The sequence below is a fragment of the Maylandia zebra genome, linkage group LG14 (genome assembly GCF_041146795.1).
Source record: "Maylandia zebra isolate NMK-2024a linkage group LG14, Mzebra_GT3a, whole genome shotgun sequence".
NCBI classification, from domain to species: Eukaryota; Metazoa; Chordata; class Actinopteri; order Cichliformes; family Cichlidae; genus Maylandia; species Maylandia zebra.
The window spans coordinates 2,145,859-2,164,840 of record NC_135180.1 but is presented as its reverse complement, the minus strand read 5'-3'; the positions used below and the strand labels follow the sequence as shown (position 1 = coordinate 2,164,840).

General features: G+C 43.9%; 1 protein-coding gene across 4 annotated transcripts; it reads left to right on the top strand.

Moving 5' to 3' along the window:
- Positions 1-967: 967 nt before the first annotated feature.
- LOC101478994 (aldehyde dehydrogenase family 3 member A2) lies at positions 968-18,885 on the top strand. Of its 4 annotated transcripts, none has more exons than XM_012917497.1 (13): positions 968-986; positions 2,724-2,783; positions 3,274-3,436; positions 4,837-5,068; positions 5,809-5,894; positions 5,983-6,191; positions 6,276-6,393; positions 6,492-6,633; positions 6,832-6,998; positions 7,085-7,184; positions 7,266-7,504; positions 14,092-14,227; positions 18,508-18,885. In XM_012917497.1, the coding sequence occupies exons 3-13, from the start codon at positions 3,275-3,277 to the stop codon at positions 18,534-18,536; spliced, it is 1,620 nt and encodes a 539-aa protein (XP_012772951.1). In that variant the 5' UTR covers positions 968-986; positions 2,724-2,783; position 3,274; the 3' UTR covers positions 18,537-18,885. The 4 variants fall into 4 exon arrangements, with proteins under 4 accessions (XP_012772951.1, XP_076748219.1, XP_004538028.1 ...); XM_076892104.1 differs by lacking the exon at positions 968-986 and adding an exon at positions 2,478-2,555; XM_076892105.1 differs by lacking the exon at positions 968-986 and having other exon boundaries at positions 2,679-2,783; positions 3,262-3,436.
- The last annotated feature ends 97 nt before the right edge of the window (positions 18,886-18,982 follow it).

The following is an 18,982-nucleotide window of genomic DNA, read 5'->3' as shown; positions in this document are numbered from 1 at the left end:
TTCACTGAAGCATAATCAGAAATGGTCTGAGGTACAGGGTGATTGTGAAGGAGCCATTCTTAAGAAAGGGAACTGGTTAATGAGAATCAGTGGCAGTAGGTCTCATGAATCTAAGTATGACATTTTTGGTTCAATTTGTCATCAGTATGTATCAGGGGTGGGCAATTCCAGGCCACGAGGGCCGGTGTCCTGCAGGTTTTAGATCTCACCCTGGGTCAACACACCTGAATCACATGATTAGTTCATTACCAGGCATCTGGAGAACTTCAAGACATGTTGAGGAGGTCATTTAAATCAGCTGTGTTGAATCAAAGACACGAGCCCTTGAAGCCTGGAGTTGGACACCCCTGCTCTAGACAACACCGCTCATCCTCCTCTGAACCAACCTATGACTGTGTAACATAGAGGGCTGTCAGTTCACATTAAGTCTAGGCCGGGGGTGTCGAACTCCAGGCCTCGAGGGCCGGTGTCCTGCAGGCTTTAGATCTCACCCTGGGTCAACACACCTGAATCAAATGATTAGTTCATTACCAGGCCTCTGGAGAACTTCAGGACATGCTGAGGAGGTCGTTTAGCCATTTAAATCAGCTGTGTTGGATTAAGGACACATCTAAAACCTGCAGGACACCGGCCCCCGAGGCCTGGAGTTCGACACATGTGGTCTAGGCAGTAACGATAGTTTAAGCCAGCAAATTTAGAAATCCACATGAGTACCTGAAAATCCTATAAAAACTCACTAATCCCACGACTCACTCATTTGCACAGCTAAATGTCGCCCTCTGGGACAAATACTCCTGTGAAATTTTTCCACAACCCGAAAAACAAACAGAATAAAACATTCCTATGGAAAAAACACCCTGCCTCTTGGTTTAACCTGATCAGGTTAGATATGAAATGACCATACCAACCATAAAGGTCAGGAAAAGCTGGGCGGCCCCCTTCCCAATCACCTGACTTCCATAGAGGCTTAGAACAAAGAAACAATGGTAAGTGTGACAAAAGGCGCAAAAAAACTTGGAAAAGTGAAACAATGTAACCTTCACAATAGCAAATGAACACATGGACAGAATATGCTTTGGTGTAAAGAGTTAATATTTATGAACAAGTTGTGAAAATATTAAGACAATCCCTTCTCTGTGGAGTGGGACAGGAAGGCCTCAGAAGGCCCAGTCCTTCTGTGGCAGTGACATCCACGAGCAGTTCTCTGAATAGTTGTTAGGCAATGTTCATTGTAAGGCTGCATTTAGGACCTCAGTCTCATTAAACTGGAAGATTGTGCTGCTACAGTGGCGTCAAATGACAGGAATGAGAAGTGTGGGATCCTCCAAAGTAGACCTCAGACATGTTTCAGGAGCAGCTGGTGCTCCTTATGTTCTCGTTTCTTTCCGCACTACTGCCATCTACTTATTCAAGATCTTTTGTGTTCTATTTTTTAAGCAAAACTTTCACTTAAATGGTTTAATTAGTTGTTTTGTTCTTTGAAAAATAAAATAAAACATTACAAAACAAATTTCACACTTTTGTCATAGGCGCTTTTCATAGAACACCGTGTTTTCTACACTTTCTACTTTATTTATGTCTCCCTGTCGACAGGGTCTGCCAGTCTTTCTGATAAGAAATTCAATACCTGTAGATCAACCTTTCCAAATCTGACCGACAAGCCTGTGAAATAGTGATGTGCGAATCATGAACGAACCGTTCAGTACTCGAGAACCACTTTACTGACTTGTGAATCATGATTCACAAGTCCAACTGACTCATTCACTGACTCGTCCCTTTTGCTGTTAGCAAACTAATTTCATTAATAGAAATATATCTAGCTTATAATTAAAATTGTGGGGGAAAACAGCCAGTTTCTTAACAGAAACGTTTCTGCTCTGAACTGGAAGAAAAACCCCCGAGTAGAAGCTCACATCAAGACAATAGTTTCTCAGCTCACAGTAGCATCGCTCTGCTAACATGCTAACAACACATTTGAGTTACTCACCCCTTCCTTTCCTGAGCTGAATCATAGCATGAACGAATCACTCAGGACTCACTCACCCCCTCCCTCCTGGCTCACAGCTGCTTCTTCTTCTTCTTGGTTGGCAACCAATGTTAAGGCGCATTACCGCCCCCTGGCTCACAGCTCAGTGGACAGTCAAATGAGAAAATATTTGACACATCTGAGGAAAATACTAATAAAATAAAATAAAATAAAAATAAAATAAACGTTCCCTTTAGAAATCGTAATTTCTTTTGCTCTTTTTTGCTCTATAAAAATAGTTGTTTTTCTTTTTCAATCATCTTAGGAGTAGGATTTACATGAAAAGAGACACAAATTAAGTTTGAGTGAAAATGTACATTTTTTGCACTCTCTGGTCAACTGACTCAGTGACTCAAATGACTCACAAAATTCGATTCATCTTGGTGAGTGACTCATTAAAACTCGATTCAGTAAAAAGAATCGATTTTACCATCACTACTGTGAAATGTCCCGGGTAAGATAGCGCCGCCATTGCGTGCAACAGGTCCGCAGCCTTAACATGAAATTTCTCCTTGTGGGACTAATAAAGGTATCTTATCTTATCTTATCTTGAATCTTCTTACCTTTAAAAGCAGCCTGTTGTTGTGGTGGTAGGCGGTGCTTAGTTAGACGTCTCTTGTGCTGATTGGTGTTTTCCTTGATTGTCATGCATACCGTCCATTTGCTGCCGTCGTCATTCCTGGGCTTGTTTTAACAGATTGTGTCCAGTTGGAGGTTAATACTGGAACCAGCTGGAGTGGAATAGGGACTTTTTAAGGTAAAACTTACTCGCTTAGCCGGTCTTCAGATGTTCACAAGTTATTAACGCTGCTTAGCCGCTAACATGTTAGCTACACATAAACACTGTTTTAGCAGCCAGGCTAATCCGAGCTGGAGCTCCACCAACAATTTGTGCACCGTGGAGTTTTATGCAGTACTGAATACATTCTTGGATCACAATGGCTCTCAAACACTGATTATACAGCTAACGCTCAGGGAAAGCTGCTCATAGCGAACAAGGTTATATAACCTTTCATCGTTATTAGCAGTAATGATAGCATCATGTTCATTCCCAGTACCGTACACTTCACGCTTTGCTTTAGGGTGTTGTTGACGTTTCACATGTGACAAATGTCAGAAACGTGGGCGTTTAGGCTACGGTCTCTATAAGGTTATCTTCAGTGCTTATCTTCGGGGAAAACGTAGCCTTTCGTTAGCAGACAGAGAGAGTCGAGTATAATACTGACGTGCTGTAGCTTTCTGTGAAGGATGTCCCGACAACAACTGGCCGTGCAGCGGGCCAGGAAGTCCTTCCAGACGGGAAAAACCAAACCTCTGGAAAGCAGGATCCACCAGCTGAGGAACCTGCTCCGCTTCGTTACAGAGAGACGGAAGGACATAGCAGAGGCTGTCAAGAAGGACCTCAGCAAGGTGACAGTATCACTGTTAACAGCACATGGTACATTAGCGTCGTCTGTAAACCTGTGAATGAACACCATCAGTTATTCTTATTATTAACGGCTTATAAATATTTAAAGCATGTGAGCACAGTCTTGGACAACACCAAACACCTCAGGTACAGCTCTCACCTGCTCTCCCACCCTTTCTCTCTCAGATGCTTGTACAGACAAGTGAACCCAACAATATACAGTCCAGTGTACAGTGGGACGAAATATTGTCCTCCTGGATCAAAGGTGCAAACTGTAGAGATAAAAATGACAAAAATCCAACTATACAGAAACAAGATAAACTAAGAATAAGTACAGCAATATTGTACTTGAATAGAAATAGAATAGGAATAGAAAAGCATGAGAATAAATAAAGACAATACACAGACGGAGTCAAACAGTGCAATACAGAATAGTGCAAGTACTGGAAGGGAGTGTTATTTAGTCCACGAAGTGTGTGGAGAAGAGTCCAATGTGGAGGAGGGCAGCACCCCTATAGTAATCAGCCCTTTACCAGATGTGTGGGTCTAAATCATTGATACTGCTGCGTACATGGACAGCTAGAGATTCAGTCCTGACGTCTTTGACGTTAGCTTCAAGTCTGTTGCCTGGGGCGCAGTTGCTACATTGTAATATAAAGTCTCTGAGGATGAGTCCATGCAGTTTAAAGAATGACACATGGACATCCACATAGACCCTTGCACCTGACCTGAGCAGACTGGCAGATGCTCAGAGTAATCAGGGGCTAATGGTGAGCCGAGGATACGCCAGCTGGCTGATTAACTAGGCCCACTTTAGTAGCCCACTAGGAGTGCTGTGGAGCATGTTGAGAGCACCTTTCTTACTCATGGTTCTGATTATGACACAAAAATTAACATGAAACAACAATAAGTAACCTAACCTTAGTAGGGCCACGATCATGACACATTAATTTGTGTTACAGAAACATTATAGAAGTAAAAAGTATAAAATATTTACAAGAAGAGAGAGAGAGGGGTGGCTGTGACAGTGTGACATGTAAGTTCCCTGTGGAGAAAATGAAACATGTGGCTGGAAAGTGTTAATACTAAAACAAATGTTCTGGCAGGACCCGTTCTTGTATACTTAGTATACGTCTGTATGTTCACAGCAGTTTAGACACCAGATAAGTTCTCAAGCAAGTGTCATATTAAAAGAAATCAAAGGGACATGCTCTCATTTTCTTCACGGCAATAATCTGACTGCTATTTCTTACTTTGTGTGCCTGAAGCTCTACTTTCTATGGAAATGATGTCACTATTTGTGTTGGTGTCATATTGAATATTGTGGAGACCAGCTGCAGATCATCCAGGAAGCAGTTTGGTTTGCAAACTGTCCAACACTGGATTTTGCCCCTGCTTTCAGAGTGAACATGGGACGGAGCTATTTGAGACACTGGGAGTGGAGGGTGAGATCAAGCTCGCTATCGAGAAGCTAGCCGAGTGGGCAGCTCCTCGGCCAGTGGAGAAGAGCCTCCTCACTGTATCGGATGAGGTCTTCGTGCATCCCGAGCCCCTTGGAGTGGTCCTCATCATTGGTGCTTGGAACTATCCCTGGGCTGTCACCCTGCAGCCGCTGGTCGGAGCTATTGCTGCCGGTACCATATATACCCATGTGTATTTATTTACCAGTATTCTTTTAGGTGCATAGTCTATAGCACATGTGCAACCTTTGTTGGCATATCAAAACCTCCTTTTGCACAAATTCTAGTGCACTGACACTTTGCACATTATCACAGAGAGCAGGGTAGGCAAATCAGCCTTAGAGATATTAATCACAAAGGAAGGACTGTTTAAAGTGAACCTATTGTCCTTTTCTTACTTATACTGTTACAGTGTTGTATACTACTAGTAATCATGGCCCAAGATCAGTTCGTGCACAGGTAATCCTTGTGAACCACATGCTCAGTCTCCACACACTCGGTTTCTGTTTTTCCACTCCAGGCTCTGTACAGTAGCCCTATGTGCTCCTGTCAGACACAAAGCCTTGGCTTGGAGCGCAGAAGCTCGATCCACCTCGGCTTAAAAGAAGGTGAAAAGGAGCTTAACCTGTTTTAGAAGATGAGCTAGAAATGAGTATGATGGATCCCCTTTTAAGGGATAGTTCAGCATTTTTAGAATAGATTTAAATACCTTCATGCTAAGCCTTAATTAAAAAGAAATGGGGGAAGGACTCTGCTGCTGTTGTAGACTGGAATCAATGATTCACTGTCCAACTTTAACCAGTAAAGTGTGAGAAATAAAACCAGTTGTCCTGCGAATGAATACTGCATCTTCTGCTCAGTCGGTTCTTAAAGCGTGCCGTCATCCATGCCACTGTGTCTGTTCGGTCTCTCAGGTAATGCAGCTGTAATAAAACCATCTGAGGTCTGCTGTCACTCTGCTAAGGTCATGGAGGAGCTCCTCCCTCGGTATCTGGACAAGGTGAGGCTCCTTCGCTGTTGGATTACCTTTCTCGTACATGTAGTGTAAGCATGCTAGGAGTTCCAGTGACTTGACGCCCTTTCCACAGGACCTGTACCCGGTAGTGACCGGTGGAGTGCCAGAAACCCAGGAGCTGCTCAGGCAGAGATTTGACCACATTTTCTACACGGGCAGCAGCACAGTAGGCAAACTGGTGATGGAAGCTGCGGCTCGCAACCTCACCCCAGTCACCCTGGAGCTGGGAGGGAAGAGCCCCTGCTACATCGACAAGAACTGTGACATCACTGTTGCGTGCCGGTCGGTCATCTCTGTAGAACAAAGGAGAAACTTTAAAAAACACAGCTGAGTTTCCAAACATCAAGTGTTTTCTTTTTCCCACAGTCGCATCACGTGGGGAAAGTTTGTCAACTGTGGACAGACGTGTATCGCTCCGGACTACGTCCTGTGTGAACCCTCCATCCAGAGCAGAGTACAGGAGGAGATCAAGAACTGCATCAAGGTTGGTTTGCACTATATAAAGAAATGAGTGGTGGCTGAAGACTTTTGCACTTTAATGCTTCTTTTATTCTTAAATGATCTTCCTTTGACACAATGCAGGAGTTTTACACAGATGATCCAAAGACTTTTGAGGACTACGGACGAATCATCAACAAGCGGCATTTTAAGAGAATCATGGCTCTCATGGAGGGCAGCACAGTTGTTGTTGGTGGAGACTCTGATGAATCCCAGTGCTATATAGGTATGTATGTAAGTGGTATGATGGAGCCAGCTGGTATCCCTCAAAATGTTGTTTTAAGCCAACTGGTTGTAAAGTGGAACCATCTTTGTGTTTTGTGTTTCTCTAATGTCATGCACATGATGGTTAAAGCCTCTGTTCCAAAGCTCTGTATGTGCGGTGTATTGGTCATTGCCCTCTGACCCTGTCGTCTGTGTGCAGCTCCCACTGTGCTGAAGAACGTTACAGGCGAATCCAAAGTGATGAAGGAGGAGATCTTCGGGCCACTGCTGCCCATCATCACAGTGAGTGGTGTGGATGAGGCCATCCAGTTTATTAACGAGAGAGAGAAGCCGCTGGTCATCTATGTCTTCTCCAATGAGAACAAGGTACAGCGCATCACCTGCAGACGTCATTTCCTGTTATTTAGATCTCTTTAAATCTCCTCCCTTCACTCCTCCTGTGTGATCCACAGCTGATCAAAAGAGTAATAGCTGAGACATCCAGTGGAGCTCTGCTGGCTAATGACTGTCTGGTTCACTTCACTGTCAGCTCGCTGCCCTTTGGAGGAGTTGGTGAGTGGATGCCTGTCAAACCCTCCATCAGACTTACTGGTTTTTCATCTTGATGCTGACTTGTTCTTTTTCCGTTCTAAGGTCACAGTGGTATGGGATGCTACCACGGTCGCTACGGCTTTGACCAGCTGAGCCACATGCGCAGCTGCCTAATCAAACAGCTGAAGATGGAAGGAGTCAACAGCATGCGTTACCCCCCACACACTGCCAAGAAACTGGGCTGGGCTCGGTTCTTTCTGCTCAAGCAGATCAATTTGGGCAGGCTGCGTCGCATGATGCTGCTGGCTATGTTTGTGGGCGTGGCATCGTTTGTGGTGCAGGTAAAGAAGCTCTGCCTAGCCTCATAAAACTGCTCCTATTAGCCTCATAAAACTGCTCCTATTAGCCTCATAAAACTGCTCCTATTAGCCTCATAAAACTGCTCCTATTAGCCTCATAAAACTGCTCCTATTAGCCAGTATTCCAATGTTAATGTTTGTGTGCTGTTAGCTATCTTGCACGCTGTGTGGTCAATGGTAACTTTATTGTCTCCATTGGGAAACTGATTTGCAGTCTGTCCATACAGAGAGACAAAAACAAACAACACACACACAAAGCCCAGAGAAAACAGCCCAAATTATCATCAAAAAAAGTGCAATGTACAATGGCAACAACCCTTATGGTTTAGTATTATATGTTATGTGAGCTAGCATCAACCAAAACAACGATGAGACCTACTCAAAGGTCTCTCGGACTACTATGTCACGTCTTCTACAACAATATGTACAAGCCTAATTCCAAAAAGCTGTAAATGTCCATCTACATGCGTAAGAAAGCAAATGCAATGATTAGCAAATGTCATGAACCCACATTTTATTTACAATAGGACAAAAAACACATCCAGTGTTTAAATCGAGAAAGTGTAGCAAAAAGGGTCATTTTGAGTTTGATCGCAGCATCAAATTTTGTTTCAAAACTAGAAGTAAAAGTGATGCAAAAAACATCTAGAGAAACATTTTGCAACTAATAGGTTCATTGAAAAAAAGCATATTAGTGAGGCAACTTTCACTTTTGATCTCCGTCATAATAATATCAAAACATTCTCAAGAAATCTCTGTGCACACGGGACAATGCTCAAAATCAGGGTGACACGTCAACAACCTTCAGGGCCTCTGCATTAAAATCAGGCATCATTCTATCGTGGTACTTACTTCATGGCTAAGGATCAGTTTCTAATCATTGCCAGTGAACACTGTTTATCGTTCCAGCCACATATGCAGGTTAAAGTGATTCAGTGCCTTTGCACCACCAGGAATTTACAATATATCAGGTATTTAAAGCAACAAATACTCCCATTCAAATGGCGGGTTTTTCAGGGAATATTTTAACATGGCAGAATAACATGAGTATCAGTAAAGTTAAATTTGACGTGAAGCAACCGATACAAGCTGCATAGCTACGCTACAGCTAGCTGTCTAACTGTCCCTGTGATGGCTATTCATAGATCCTTGCTTTGCTTGTTACGTGATGGCTAAAATCAGTAGTTTAAAATTAAAGTGTCATATTTAATTTTTAATATCTTTAAACAGTGTTTAGTATTGGCCAGAGTTCTGTTTAGCTGGAGTTTTGCCAAGGTGTTGTCACAACCGGTTTGTGCCAAACCAAATGTCTTAGATGGGGCCCCTCTAACCACGTTATAAATACGCTGGTAATGTTACATTTAAATGGTCCAACGGCAACAACAACAATTAAAAAAACAAATGTGTTGATTAGGGATGGGAAGATGGGAAGACTTGGTTCCAGTAGTTCATCCTTATGTGCATGATGCACATTCAATTCAGTTCAATCAGTTTTATTTATACAGCTCCAAATCACAACAACAGTCGCCTCAAGGTGCTTTATATTGTGAGGTAGACCCTACAATAATGCATACAGAGAAAAACCCAACAATCATATGACCCCCTATGAGCAGCACTTTGACGACAATGGGAAGGAAAAACTCCCTTTTAACAGTATGTCTGTGAAGGTTCTCAGTCATCCAGGTCATCGTAGTCAAAGGAGCTTGCAAAGAAAAGCGTCTGGACTTCTTTAAGTTGCTTGAAGATGTTTCACCTCTCATCAGAGAAGCTTCTTCAGTTCTAAGGTCAAATGGTGGAGAGTCCCAGATATAAACCTAGTGGGAGTTTCCCCCCACAGAGGGACAAAAGGACCCCCCTGATGATCCTCTAATCGCCTGAGCCAAGGTGTGAAACTGGGTGTGGGTCCCAATCAGCCAGAGTTTCGGGTGTGTTCATTGTGAAACCTGGCCCCACCTTATCATGCGAATTCCTGAGGTCAGACGGCCCAGGATGTGAGTGGGCGTTAAGGCGTCTGGGAAGGATCTCAAAACTGGATTATAGATGGCAGAGAGTTGGTGTCGTAAACCCCCACCTCTGTTCAAAGATGGTCGCTCACAGTGGACATAGATGCTTCTTTCACTCCTCTTTCAAACCATCTGTCCTCTCTGTCCAAAATGTGAACATTGGCATCCTCGAAAGAGTGACCTTTGACCTTTAGATGCAGATGGACTGCTGAGTCTTGTCCTGTGGAGGTGGCTCTTCTGTGTTGTGCCATGCGCTTGTGAAGTGGCTGTTTGGTCTCTCCAATGTAGAGGTCTGAGCATTCCTCGCTGCACTGTACAGCATACACCACATTGTTAAGTCTGTGTTTTGGCGTTTTGTCTTTCGGGTGAACCAGTTTTTGTCTGAGCGTGTTGCTTGGTCTGAAATGCACCGGGATGTCATGCTTGGAGAAAACTCTCCTGAGTTTCTCTGATACACCGGCTACATAGGGGATGACAATGTTGTTGCGTCTGTCCTTCTTATCCTCCCTCGCTGGTGTCTGGTCTTCTTTTCTGTGCCTCTTTGCTGACTTTTACACCAATATAATGCCATCTATAATCCAGTTTTGAGATCCCTTCCCAGACGCCTTAACGCCCACTCACATCCTGGGCCATCTGACCTCAGGAATTCGCATGATAAGGTGGGGCCAGGTTTCACAATGAACACACCCGAAACTCTGGCTGATTGGGACCCACACCCAGTTTCACACCTTGGCTCAGGCGATTAGAGGATCATCAGGGGGTCCTTTTGTCCCTCTGTGGGGGGAAACTCCCACTAGGTTTATATCTGGGACTCTCCACCATTTGACCTTAGAACTGAAGAAGCTTCTCGGATGAGAGGTGAAACGTCTTCAAGTAACTTAAAGAAGTCCAGACGCTTTTCTTTGCAAGCTCCTTTGACTCCCTTTTAACAGGAAGAAACCTCCGGCAGAACCAGGCTCAGGGAGGGGCGGGGCCATCTGCTGTGATTGGTTGGGGTGAGAGAATGATGACAGGATAAAGACATGCTGTGGAGGAGAGACAGAGATTAATAACAAGTATGGATGAGAGCGTGATGGTAAAGTGTAAACTGCATCCAGGACAGAAACAACTGTATTATATTGCTAGCACAACTGCGGCTCTTTGCAAGCATCTGCACAGACAGCATGCTAACACTAAGTTAGCCAGCATGCAGTTAATTTGCATGGAAAATAATTTCTTTGATATGCTGCTTAGTGGTAGCAGTGACTCTCAAAATGGAGCCAGTGAGAACTGATAAGGGAGTTGATAAGGAATCATATTGATAAGTGATATCAGTAATCTGAATTGTTACATTCTTATCTATTTGCATCCCTACACTTGGCTCACCCATGTTAAGGACACACTAGGCTGTAGTGATGGTAAATTCGATTCTTTTTACTGAATCGAGTTTTAATGAGTCACTCACCAAAGTGAATCAGGTTTTTTGAGTCACTGAGTCAGTTAACCAGAGAGTGCAAAAAATGTACATTTTCACTCAAACTTAATTTGTTTCTCTTTTCATGTGCAGGGTGGGCCATTTATATGGATACACCGTAATAACATGGTTGGTGATATTAAAGTCCTGTTTGTGGCACATTAGTATATGTGAGGGGGCAAACTCCTCAAGATGGGTGGTGACCATGGTGGCCATTTAGAAGTCGGCCATCTTGGATACAACTTCTGTTTTTTTCAATAGGAAGAGGACCATGTGACACATCAAACTTATTGGTAATGTCACAAGAAAAACAATGGTGTGCTTGGTTTCAACGTAACTTTATTATTTCATGAGTTATTTACAAGTTTCTGACCACTTATAAAATGTGTTCAATGTGCTGCCCATTGTGTTGGATTGTCAGTGCAACCCTCTTCTCCCACTCTTCACACACTGATAGCAACACCGCAGGAGAAATGCCAGCACAGGCATCCAGTATCCGTAGTTTCAGGTGCTGCACATCTCGTATCTTCACATCATAGACAATTGCCTTCAGATGACCCCAAAGATAAAAGTCTAAAGGGGTCAGATAGGGAGAATTTGGGGACCATTCAACTGGCCCACGACGACCAATCCACTTTCCAGGAAACTGTTCATCTAGGAATGCTCGGACCTGGCACCCATAATGTGGTGGTGCACCATCTTGCTGGAAAAACTCAGGGAACGTGCCAGCTTCAGTGCATAAAGAGGGAAACACGTCATCATGTAGCAATTTCAAATATCCAGTGGCCTTGAGGTTTCCACTGATGAAGAATGGACCCACTATCATTGTGCCCCATATACCACACCAAACCATCACTTTTGTTGTTCCAACAGTCTTGGAGGGATCCATCCGATGTGGGTTAGTGTCAGACCAATAGCGGTGGTTTTGTTTGTTAACTTCACCATTCACATAAAAGTTTGCCTCATCACTGAACAAAATCTTCTGCGGGAACTGAGGGTCCTGTTCCAGTTTTTGTTTTGCCCATTCTGCAAATTCTGTGCGCCGATCTGGGTCATCCTCGATAAGATGCTGCAGTAGCTGGAGTTTGTAAGGGTGCCATTTGTGAGTAGCTAATATCTGCCGAAGGGATGTTCGACTAATGCCACTCTCCAGTGACGTGCGGCGAGTGCTACACTGTGGGCTCTTGCTGAATGAAGCTAGGACAGCCACTGATGTTTCTTCATTAGTGACAGTTTTCTTGCGTCCACATTTTGGCAAATCCAACACTGAACCAGTTTCACGAAACTTAGCAAGCAGTTTGCTAACTGTAGCATGGGAGATGGGTGGTCTCGTAGGGGGTCTGCATTGAAATCTGCTGCAATGACCCGGTTACTGCGTTCACCAGATATCAACACGATTTCGATCCGCTCCTCACGTGTTAACCTTTGACATGTCAATGGCTGTGAACAAAGAGAAACTTGTAAATAACTCACGAAATAATAAAGTTACGTTGAAACCAAGCACACCATTGTTTTTCTTGTGACATTACCAATAAGTTTGATGTGTCACATGGCCCTCTTCCTATTGAAAAAACAAAAGTTGTATCCAAGATGGCCGACTTCTAAATGGCCACCATGGTCACCGCCCATCTTGAGGAGTTTGCCCCCTCACATATACTAATGTGCCACACAGTGTTGCCAACTCCTCAGTAAGGAAAGTCGCTATTGGCCGTCTTAAAAGTCGCTAGAAGTCGCTAAATGACGTCTAATGTAATTGTAACCTACGTTGTTGGAGAGAAAAATAACATCGTGGAAGAGACATAAAGTGAGCTAAAAACATCCTAAATGCATTTAGAATTTATTTAGAACTACAAATTAAATTTCTTTTAGCAATTATTGTTGTTGGTTTTTTTTTTTTTTTTTTTTTTTAATGTCACAATCCCAACCCTGCTCCTTTACCCGGGCTTGGACCGGCAAAAGTGGACCGGCAATAGGCACTCTGGTGGAGTTACTGTGTGTGTGTGTGTGTGTTTATAAGTAGTTTTAAACCTTGTGACCCGCAAAACAACATAAGAGTAAAAGCAGAACTGACTGCGTTACAGTCAGTGCGGGAGCAGCGGCTTCGCTCATGCGTGATTCATTTACAGTTTGGACGCACAGGTGATAGGTTTGTAGCATAAACCTATTCGCTGGAACGTTAAGGACAATTTAATTACACAGCAAAGCAAGACACGAGTAGGCAAAGTTCTTGTGGGCTTCACAGGTAATTGGCAAACCTTCTGGAGGAAACCTGGTCTTGTTGGGTTTCTCTGTAATATTGTAGGGTCTACATTACAACATAAAGCGTCTTGAGGTGACTGTTGTTGTGATTTGGTCCTGTATAAGTAAAACTGAATTCCACTGAATTGAAAACAAACGAAAGAAGACATGGACTGGTTCTTATATAGAGCTTTTCTACTCTTCTGAGCACTCAAAGCGCTTTACACAACTTTTGCATTCACCCATTCACACAAGCACATTGTTCTAAGTGCTTTCTAAGTAGCATTCACACACATCCATACTCCAATGGATGCATCGGAGATTAATTTGGGGTTAATATCTTGCCCAAGGATATTTGGCATGCAGACTCGGGGAAGCCAGGACTCAAACCACCAACCTTCCGATCAGTAGATGACCTGCTCTACCACCTGTGCTACAGCCACCCTACAGAAATGTGATGCTTGTGGAAGTGAAGTGTGTGTCCCCATATATAAGCCTAGACCAGGAACATTTTGTTATTTAGTGTTATATTTAATCATGAGTGATGTAGGGAGATCAAGTGTCATCTACTGTCATTGCAAACTGTGCACATGTAACCAAGTGACCAAACAATCTTGTATTAGAAGAGTATCTGGATGTCTCTGCTGTGATGCTGCTCTCATGTCCACATGTTGTCATCATCTTTTAGACATCCTGAAAGATTTCTCTCAAAATTAGATTGCTGTTATTCACAAAGTGATAAATTCAGTGGTAATATTTAACTCACTCTGTTTTTCCATAGATTAAAGTACTCTAAAGTATTTTTAAAGTGGTCTTGAGCAGAAATTCAGGCTTTCTGAAGGTCTCTCAGCATTTTTCACTCATTTTTGTTCCAGTCCTTGTACCTGATAGTTTTAAGCCACGTACCAGCGACCTATGAATCATTCAAGTGTATAAAAGGCACCGAAGTCAAGGAATCAAACAGTATTGTCTACCAGAGGTGGGACCAAGTCATTGTTTTGCAAGTCTCAAGTAAGTCTCAAGTCTTTATCCTCAAGTCTCAAGTCAAGTCTCAAGTAATGTCAGGCAAGTCAGAGTCGAGTCTCAAGTCACTGGTGTAAAAGTCCGAGTCAAGTCACAAGTCTGAAATTTTGAATTTCAAGTCCTTTCGAGTCTTTAAAAAAAAAACAATGAAAAAATAATGTTGCAGTTATGCTAAATGTAAATATTAGACCATGTAATTTTAAAATCTGTGTTTTTCTCAACACATGACAAAATAGTGAACTTAGAAAATATACACAAATTGTGAAATTGCACCTCTTTAAAATGCAGCTCAATTAAACCTAGCTCCAAGAATAATTTTCACCGACAGTTCTGAGATAAGCTGCATGTCATTCTTGGATGCGGTTGTAGGACCGGCTTTAAAATCGCATGACAAAAATATCATACACATTAAAAAAACTGCATCACCAACGTAGCCTGGACAACATTTGCTAGTTAGATGAAGTCAGCTATCTCATCGTAGTATATTTATATGCATATTTATAATCATACGGTTCTTGGAGTGAGTGCATACACTCATGAAGTTTAGTAACTTCAGGTCACTGCAACAAGCCCAGGTACAGTTTACCGACGGATGGGTGCAGGACCTTGAAATGCACCGTGTAGAACGAAAGGCCTAGGCAACCGGGGTGCAACGTAGAAAAACAAAGATAAGGAAAATAAAACCACGAAGGCTCTCCACCAAAATCCCAAAACGAAAATATCCCATGACGAAAGTATTAACACCCATTCACAACTATTTACAACAGACTATTTATTTACAACAAAACACCAAACTATTTACAACACGGGGGAGATCGCGACCATGACATACTGAAACACAAGGCTTAAATACATAGAAGGAGCAATCAGGGAATGGACCACAGGAGGGAAACACAGCGGGGGCAAATTAGACCTGACGAGACAAGGAAACGTAAACTGAACACACTAAGATAACACAGACTTTCAAAGTAAAACAGGAAATACATGACAGTCACGGAAAAACAAAACACTGACAACACCGAATCGTAACATTTCCCCCTACCCAAAAATCAAACATGTAACCCCAAGTGAAAAGTTTGATTCAGACAAACGAAGGCTGAAACGAAGGCAGACGAAGCTGATGGAGGCTGGAGCGGTCCCACTGACCCTCCAGCAGACGACGAAGGCTGGAGCGGTCCCTCGGACCCTCCAGCGAAGGCGGATGAAGGCTGGAGCGGTCCCACGGACCCTCCAGCGACGACAAAGGCTGGGGCGGTCCCACGGACCCTCCCCCCAGCGAAGGCGGATGAAGGCAGACGAAGCTGATGGAGGCTGGAGCGGTCCCACGGACCCTCCAGCAGACGACGAAGGCTGGTGCGGTCCCCCGGACCCTCCAGCAGAGGCGGATGAAGGCTGGAGCGGTCCCTCGGACGCTCCAGCGAAGGCGGATGAGCAGCCCACCAGCTGCACACACGGACACGCAGCCCACCAGCTGCACACACGGACACGCAGCCCACCAGCTGCAGAAGGCTGGAGGGGTCCCTCGGATCCTCCAGCGAAGGCGGATGAAGGCTGGAGCGGTCCCTCGGATCCTCCAGCGAAGACAGACGAGCAGCTCACTAGCCGCACACATAGACACGCAGCCCACCAGCTGCAGAAGGCTGGAGCGGTCCCTCGGATCCTCCAGCGAAGGCGGATGAAGGCTGGAGCGGTCCCACGGACCCTCCAGCAGACGACGAAGGCGGGAGTGGTCCTACGGACCCTCCAACGAAGGCGGATGAAGGCCGGAGCGGTCCCACGGACCCTCCAGCAGACGACGAAGGCTGAGGCGGTCCCTCGGACCCCCCAGCGAAGGCAAATGAAGACTGAAGCGGTCCCACGGACCCTCCAGCGGAGGCAGATGAAACTGATGGAGGCTGGAGCGGTCCCCCTGACCCTCCAGCAGACGACGAAGGCTGGAGTGGTCCCACGGACCCTCCAACGAAGGCGGATGAAGGCTGGAGCGGTCCCCGGGCCCTCCAGCGAAGACAGACGGAGGCTGAAGCGGTCCCTCCCTCCGACCCTCCAGCGATTGGACGAGCCCCCATATGTTACACCCCGGCCTAGGCAACCGGGGTGCAACGTAGAAAAACAAAGATAAGGAAAATAAAACCACGAAGGCTCTCCACCAAAATCCCAAAACGAAAATATCCCATGACGAAAGTATTAACACCCATTCACAACTATTTACAACAGACTATTTATTTACAACAAAACACCAAACTATTTACAACACGGGGGAGATCGCGACCATGACATACTGAAACACAAGGCTTAAATACATAGAAGGAGCAATCAGGGAATGGACCACAGGAGGGAAACACAGCGGGGGCAAATTAGACCTGACGAGACAAGGAAACGTAAACTGAACACACTAAGATAACACAGACTTTCAAAGTAAAACAGGAAATACATGACAGTCACGGAAAAACAAAACACTGACAACACCGAATCGTAACACCATCGTACGTATCATAAGTTTACCAGTCTCACAAATTGTCGTCATAAATACACATTCGTTAACCGTTTATTAATAGGACCTTTGAGCTCAACGGTAATTAATTAGTAGTGGAAATAATTTCTGGTAGCATCACAGAAATGTAGCAGTGACAATAATACTGTATGCTGTAATCGTACTGGACAATTAGTGATACAAACAACTGTTTTATCCTGTGAATAAAAGTATATGTTTTTGTCAATGTACCATAATAACAGAAGCGAAACGCAATATTGTGTCAGGACAATTCACTATTTATGCACAATAAACAAAGGAGCATAGCGCGACAATTTCTGTTCAGCGCCAGACTTGCTTGTAACCTATATCACCAATTATGTTAACTACAACAGCAGACTGACCTTCGTGTAAATGCTTGGAGCAGACTAACCTGTGAGCTGGAGTGTTCTGGGACGTTATATTTGGTCTTTGAATGGCTGCAATCCAGGCCATCCGTCGCCTCTTTGTTACTTCGGAAACATGGCTTGAACAATTTCTCTTCAACGACGTAATCCGATAACAAACGATCTCTTTACCCGTCGGCTTCCCGTGGCTGTCATGCGACCGGCTATTGCAGTTAATAATACAACGGCTTCTTGACATTTTTGTGTTTCTTTTTATCGCTGTGTGACTGATTTCAATTGAAAGCCTGCGTGCGCTAGTACCGCTTGCCACGAGTTCCCAGAATCCTTTGCGGTTCTACCCGTGAATGACGTCACATTTTCAATCTCTATATAATATGCATGTTAAATTTTATATTTGGGGTAAAATATCAAGTCTTTTCAAGTAAACCGGTTCAAGTCCAATTCAAGTCCCAGGTCATTGGTGTAAAAGTCCAAGTCAAGTCACAAGTCTTAGAACATTTTTTCAAGTCAAGTCTAAAGTCATAAAATTAATGACTCGAGTCTGACTCGAGTCCAAGTCATGTGACTCGAGTCCACACCTCTGTTGTCTACATATAACTGATGGCTTATCAAAGAACCAATATTACATGATATCTTTAGGACCACATTTGTTCCTGTTACTTTAGTTGAGTCTACAAAGATAACGCAGTTTTAAAGGCATAAAATAGTATTTTTGCACCAGGAAGGTAATCCCCAGAAGGGCTTCCAGCCAAAAAACAACTGGTGTATTTCAGCTTGGTGAGTAACGTGTCCTGTAAACAAAAAAAGAAAAGATAAAGTGTGTCTGAAAGTCATGATCTTAATAAATTGGAATAAATCCAGTGGTTCCAGTGGACGGAGGTTGTAAAGTCATTCTTAAGGTAAATGAGGAGAAAAGGCTGAGGTGATGCAAATTACACAAGAGCAGGACTGAAAATCAGGTCGTCTGCGCGCCAGTGTCACATGTTCTTCTACTTTTGCACAGTAATATTTTGCACAGCACTGCAGACATATGTCATCCCCTTCTAGGGCATTATTTGTGTGGTTACAACTTTGTAAATAATTGCGTTTTCCCGAATGAATCTCGGTACTCGTGCCCCCATACACCCACCGTCCACAGGCTTGTACACTGGACACAACAATAGCTTTGTCTCTTGGACACAATGTGTGGTGTTGTGCAGGAGATCTAACCACATACCGGTAATGCCTGCTCGTCTACCCTCCCTTTAATTACCCAGCATGCTTCACTCCCCATGGCTAAATAGCCTCCTTTGTTTTAGTCCACCCCACTGCCTTTGTGGACATCCACACATGCTCATGTGAACAGTTAAAACTGTCCCACTGCTGACAGCTTTGTCATCTGTTGTTTGCAGAGGTTCCTGCGATGAAGCTCAGCGGGTAGATGGCGCTGTGCCGGCGCTGAGGCGATCCCGGGACAGCCACACGGACTAATCACAGCAATGCAGATGTTTCACGCTCCATGATATTTCACTGATATTTGTTTTTCTTCTGTTATTGTTGCATCTCCTTTCTGTTACACGTTTAGCTACACTTTGAGTTTAATTCTTCAGTATTCACTCTGGTAGATATTGAAAATACAAACCTGTCTGTGATGCTGTGATTCTTTTAAGAATAAAAACAAAATCACTGTTAACTCCTGCTTTAGAGGTAAGCCAGCAAGATGCCAGCTCTCCGTGTTAATGTCTGTTCTGCCTGCTGTTGAACATCAATAAAAAGTTCATAGTCAGAGATTTGCTGAAATTGCTCTTTCTGTTTCTTTGCACACCACTTGTCTGTGGTATATCATTAACATCACCTCAAGGCTGTAATAGATTGCCTGACTGAATG

Excerpts from the sequence above, each read along its gene's own strand:
- LOC101478994 (XM_012917497.1), top strand. The coding sequence starts at position 3,275 with ATGTCCCGACAACAACTGGCCGTGCAGCGGGCCAGGAAGTCCTTCCAG. Across the intron at positions 3,437-4,836 it reads TCAAGAAGGACCTCAGCAAG|AGTGAACATGGGACGGAGCT; the intron begins GTGACAGTATCA and ends CCCTGCTTTCAG. Across the intron at positions 6,192-6,275 it reads GACATCACTGTTGCGTGCCG|TCGCATCACGTGGGGAAAGT; the intron begins GTCGGTCATCTC and ends TTTTTCCCACAG.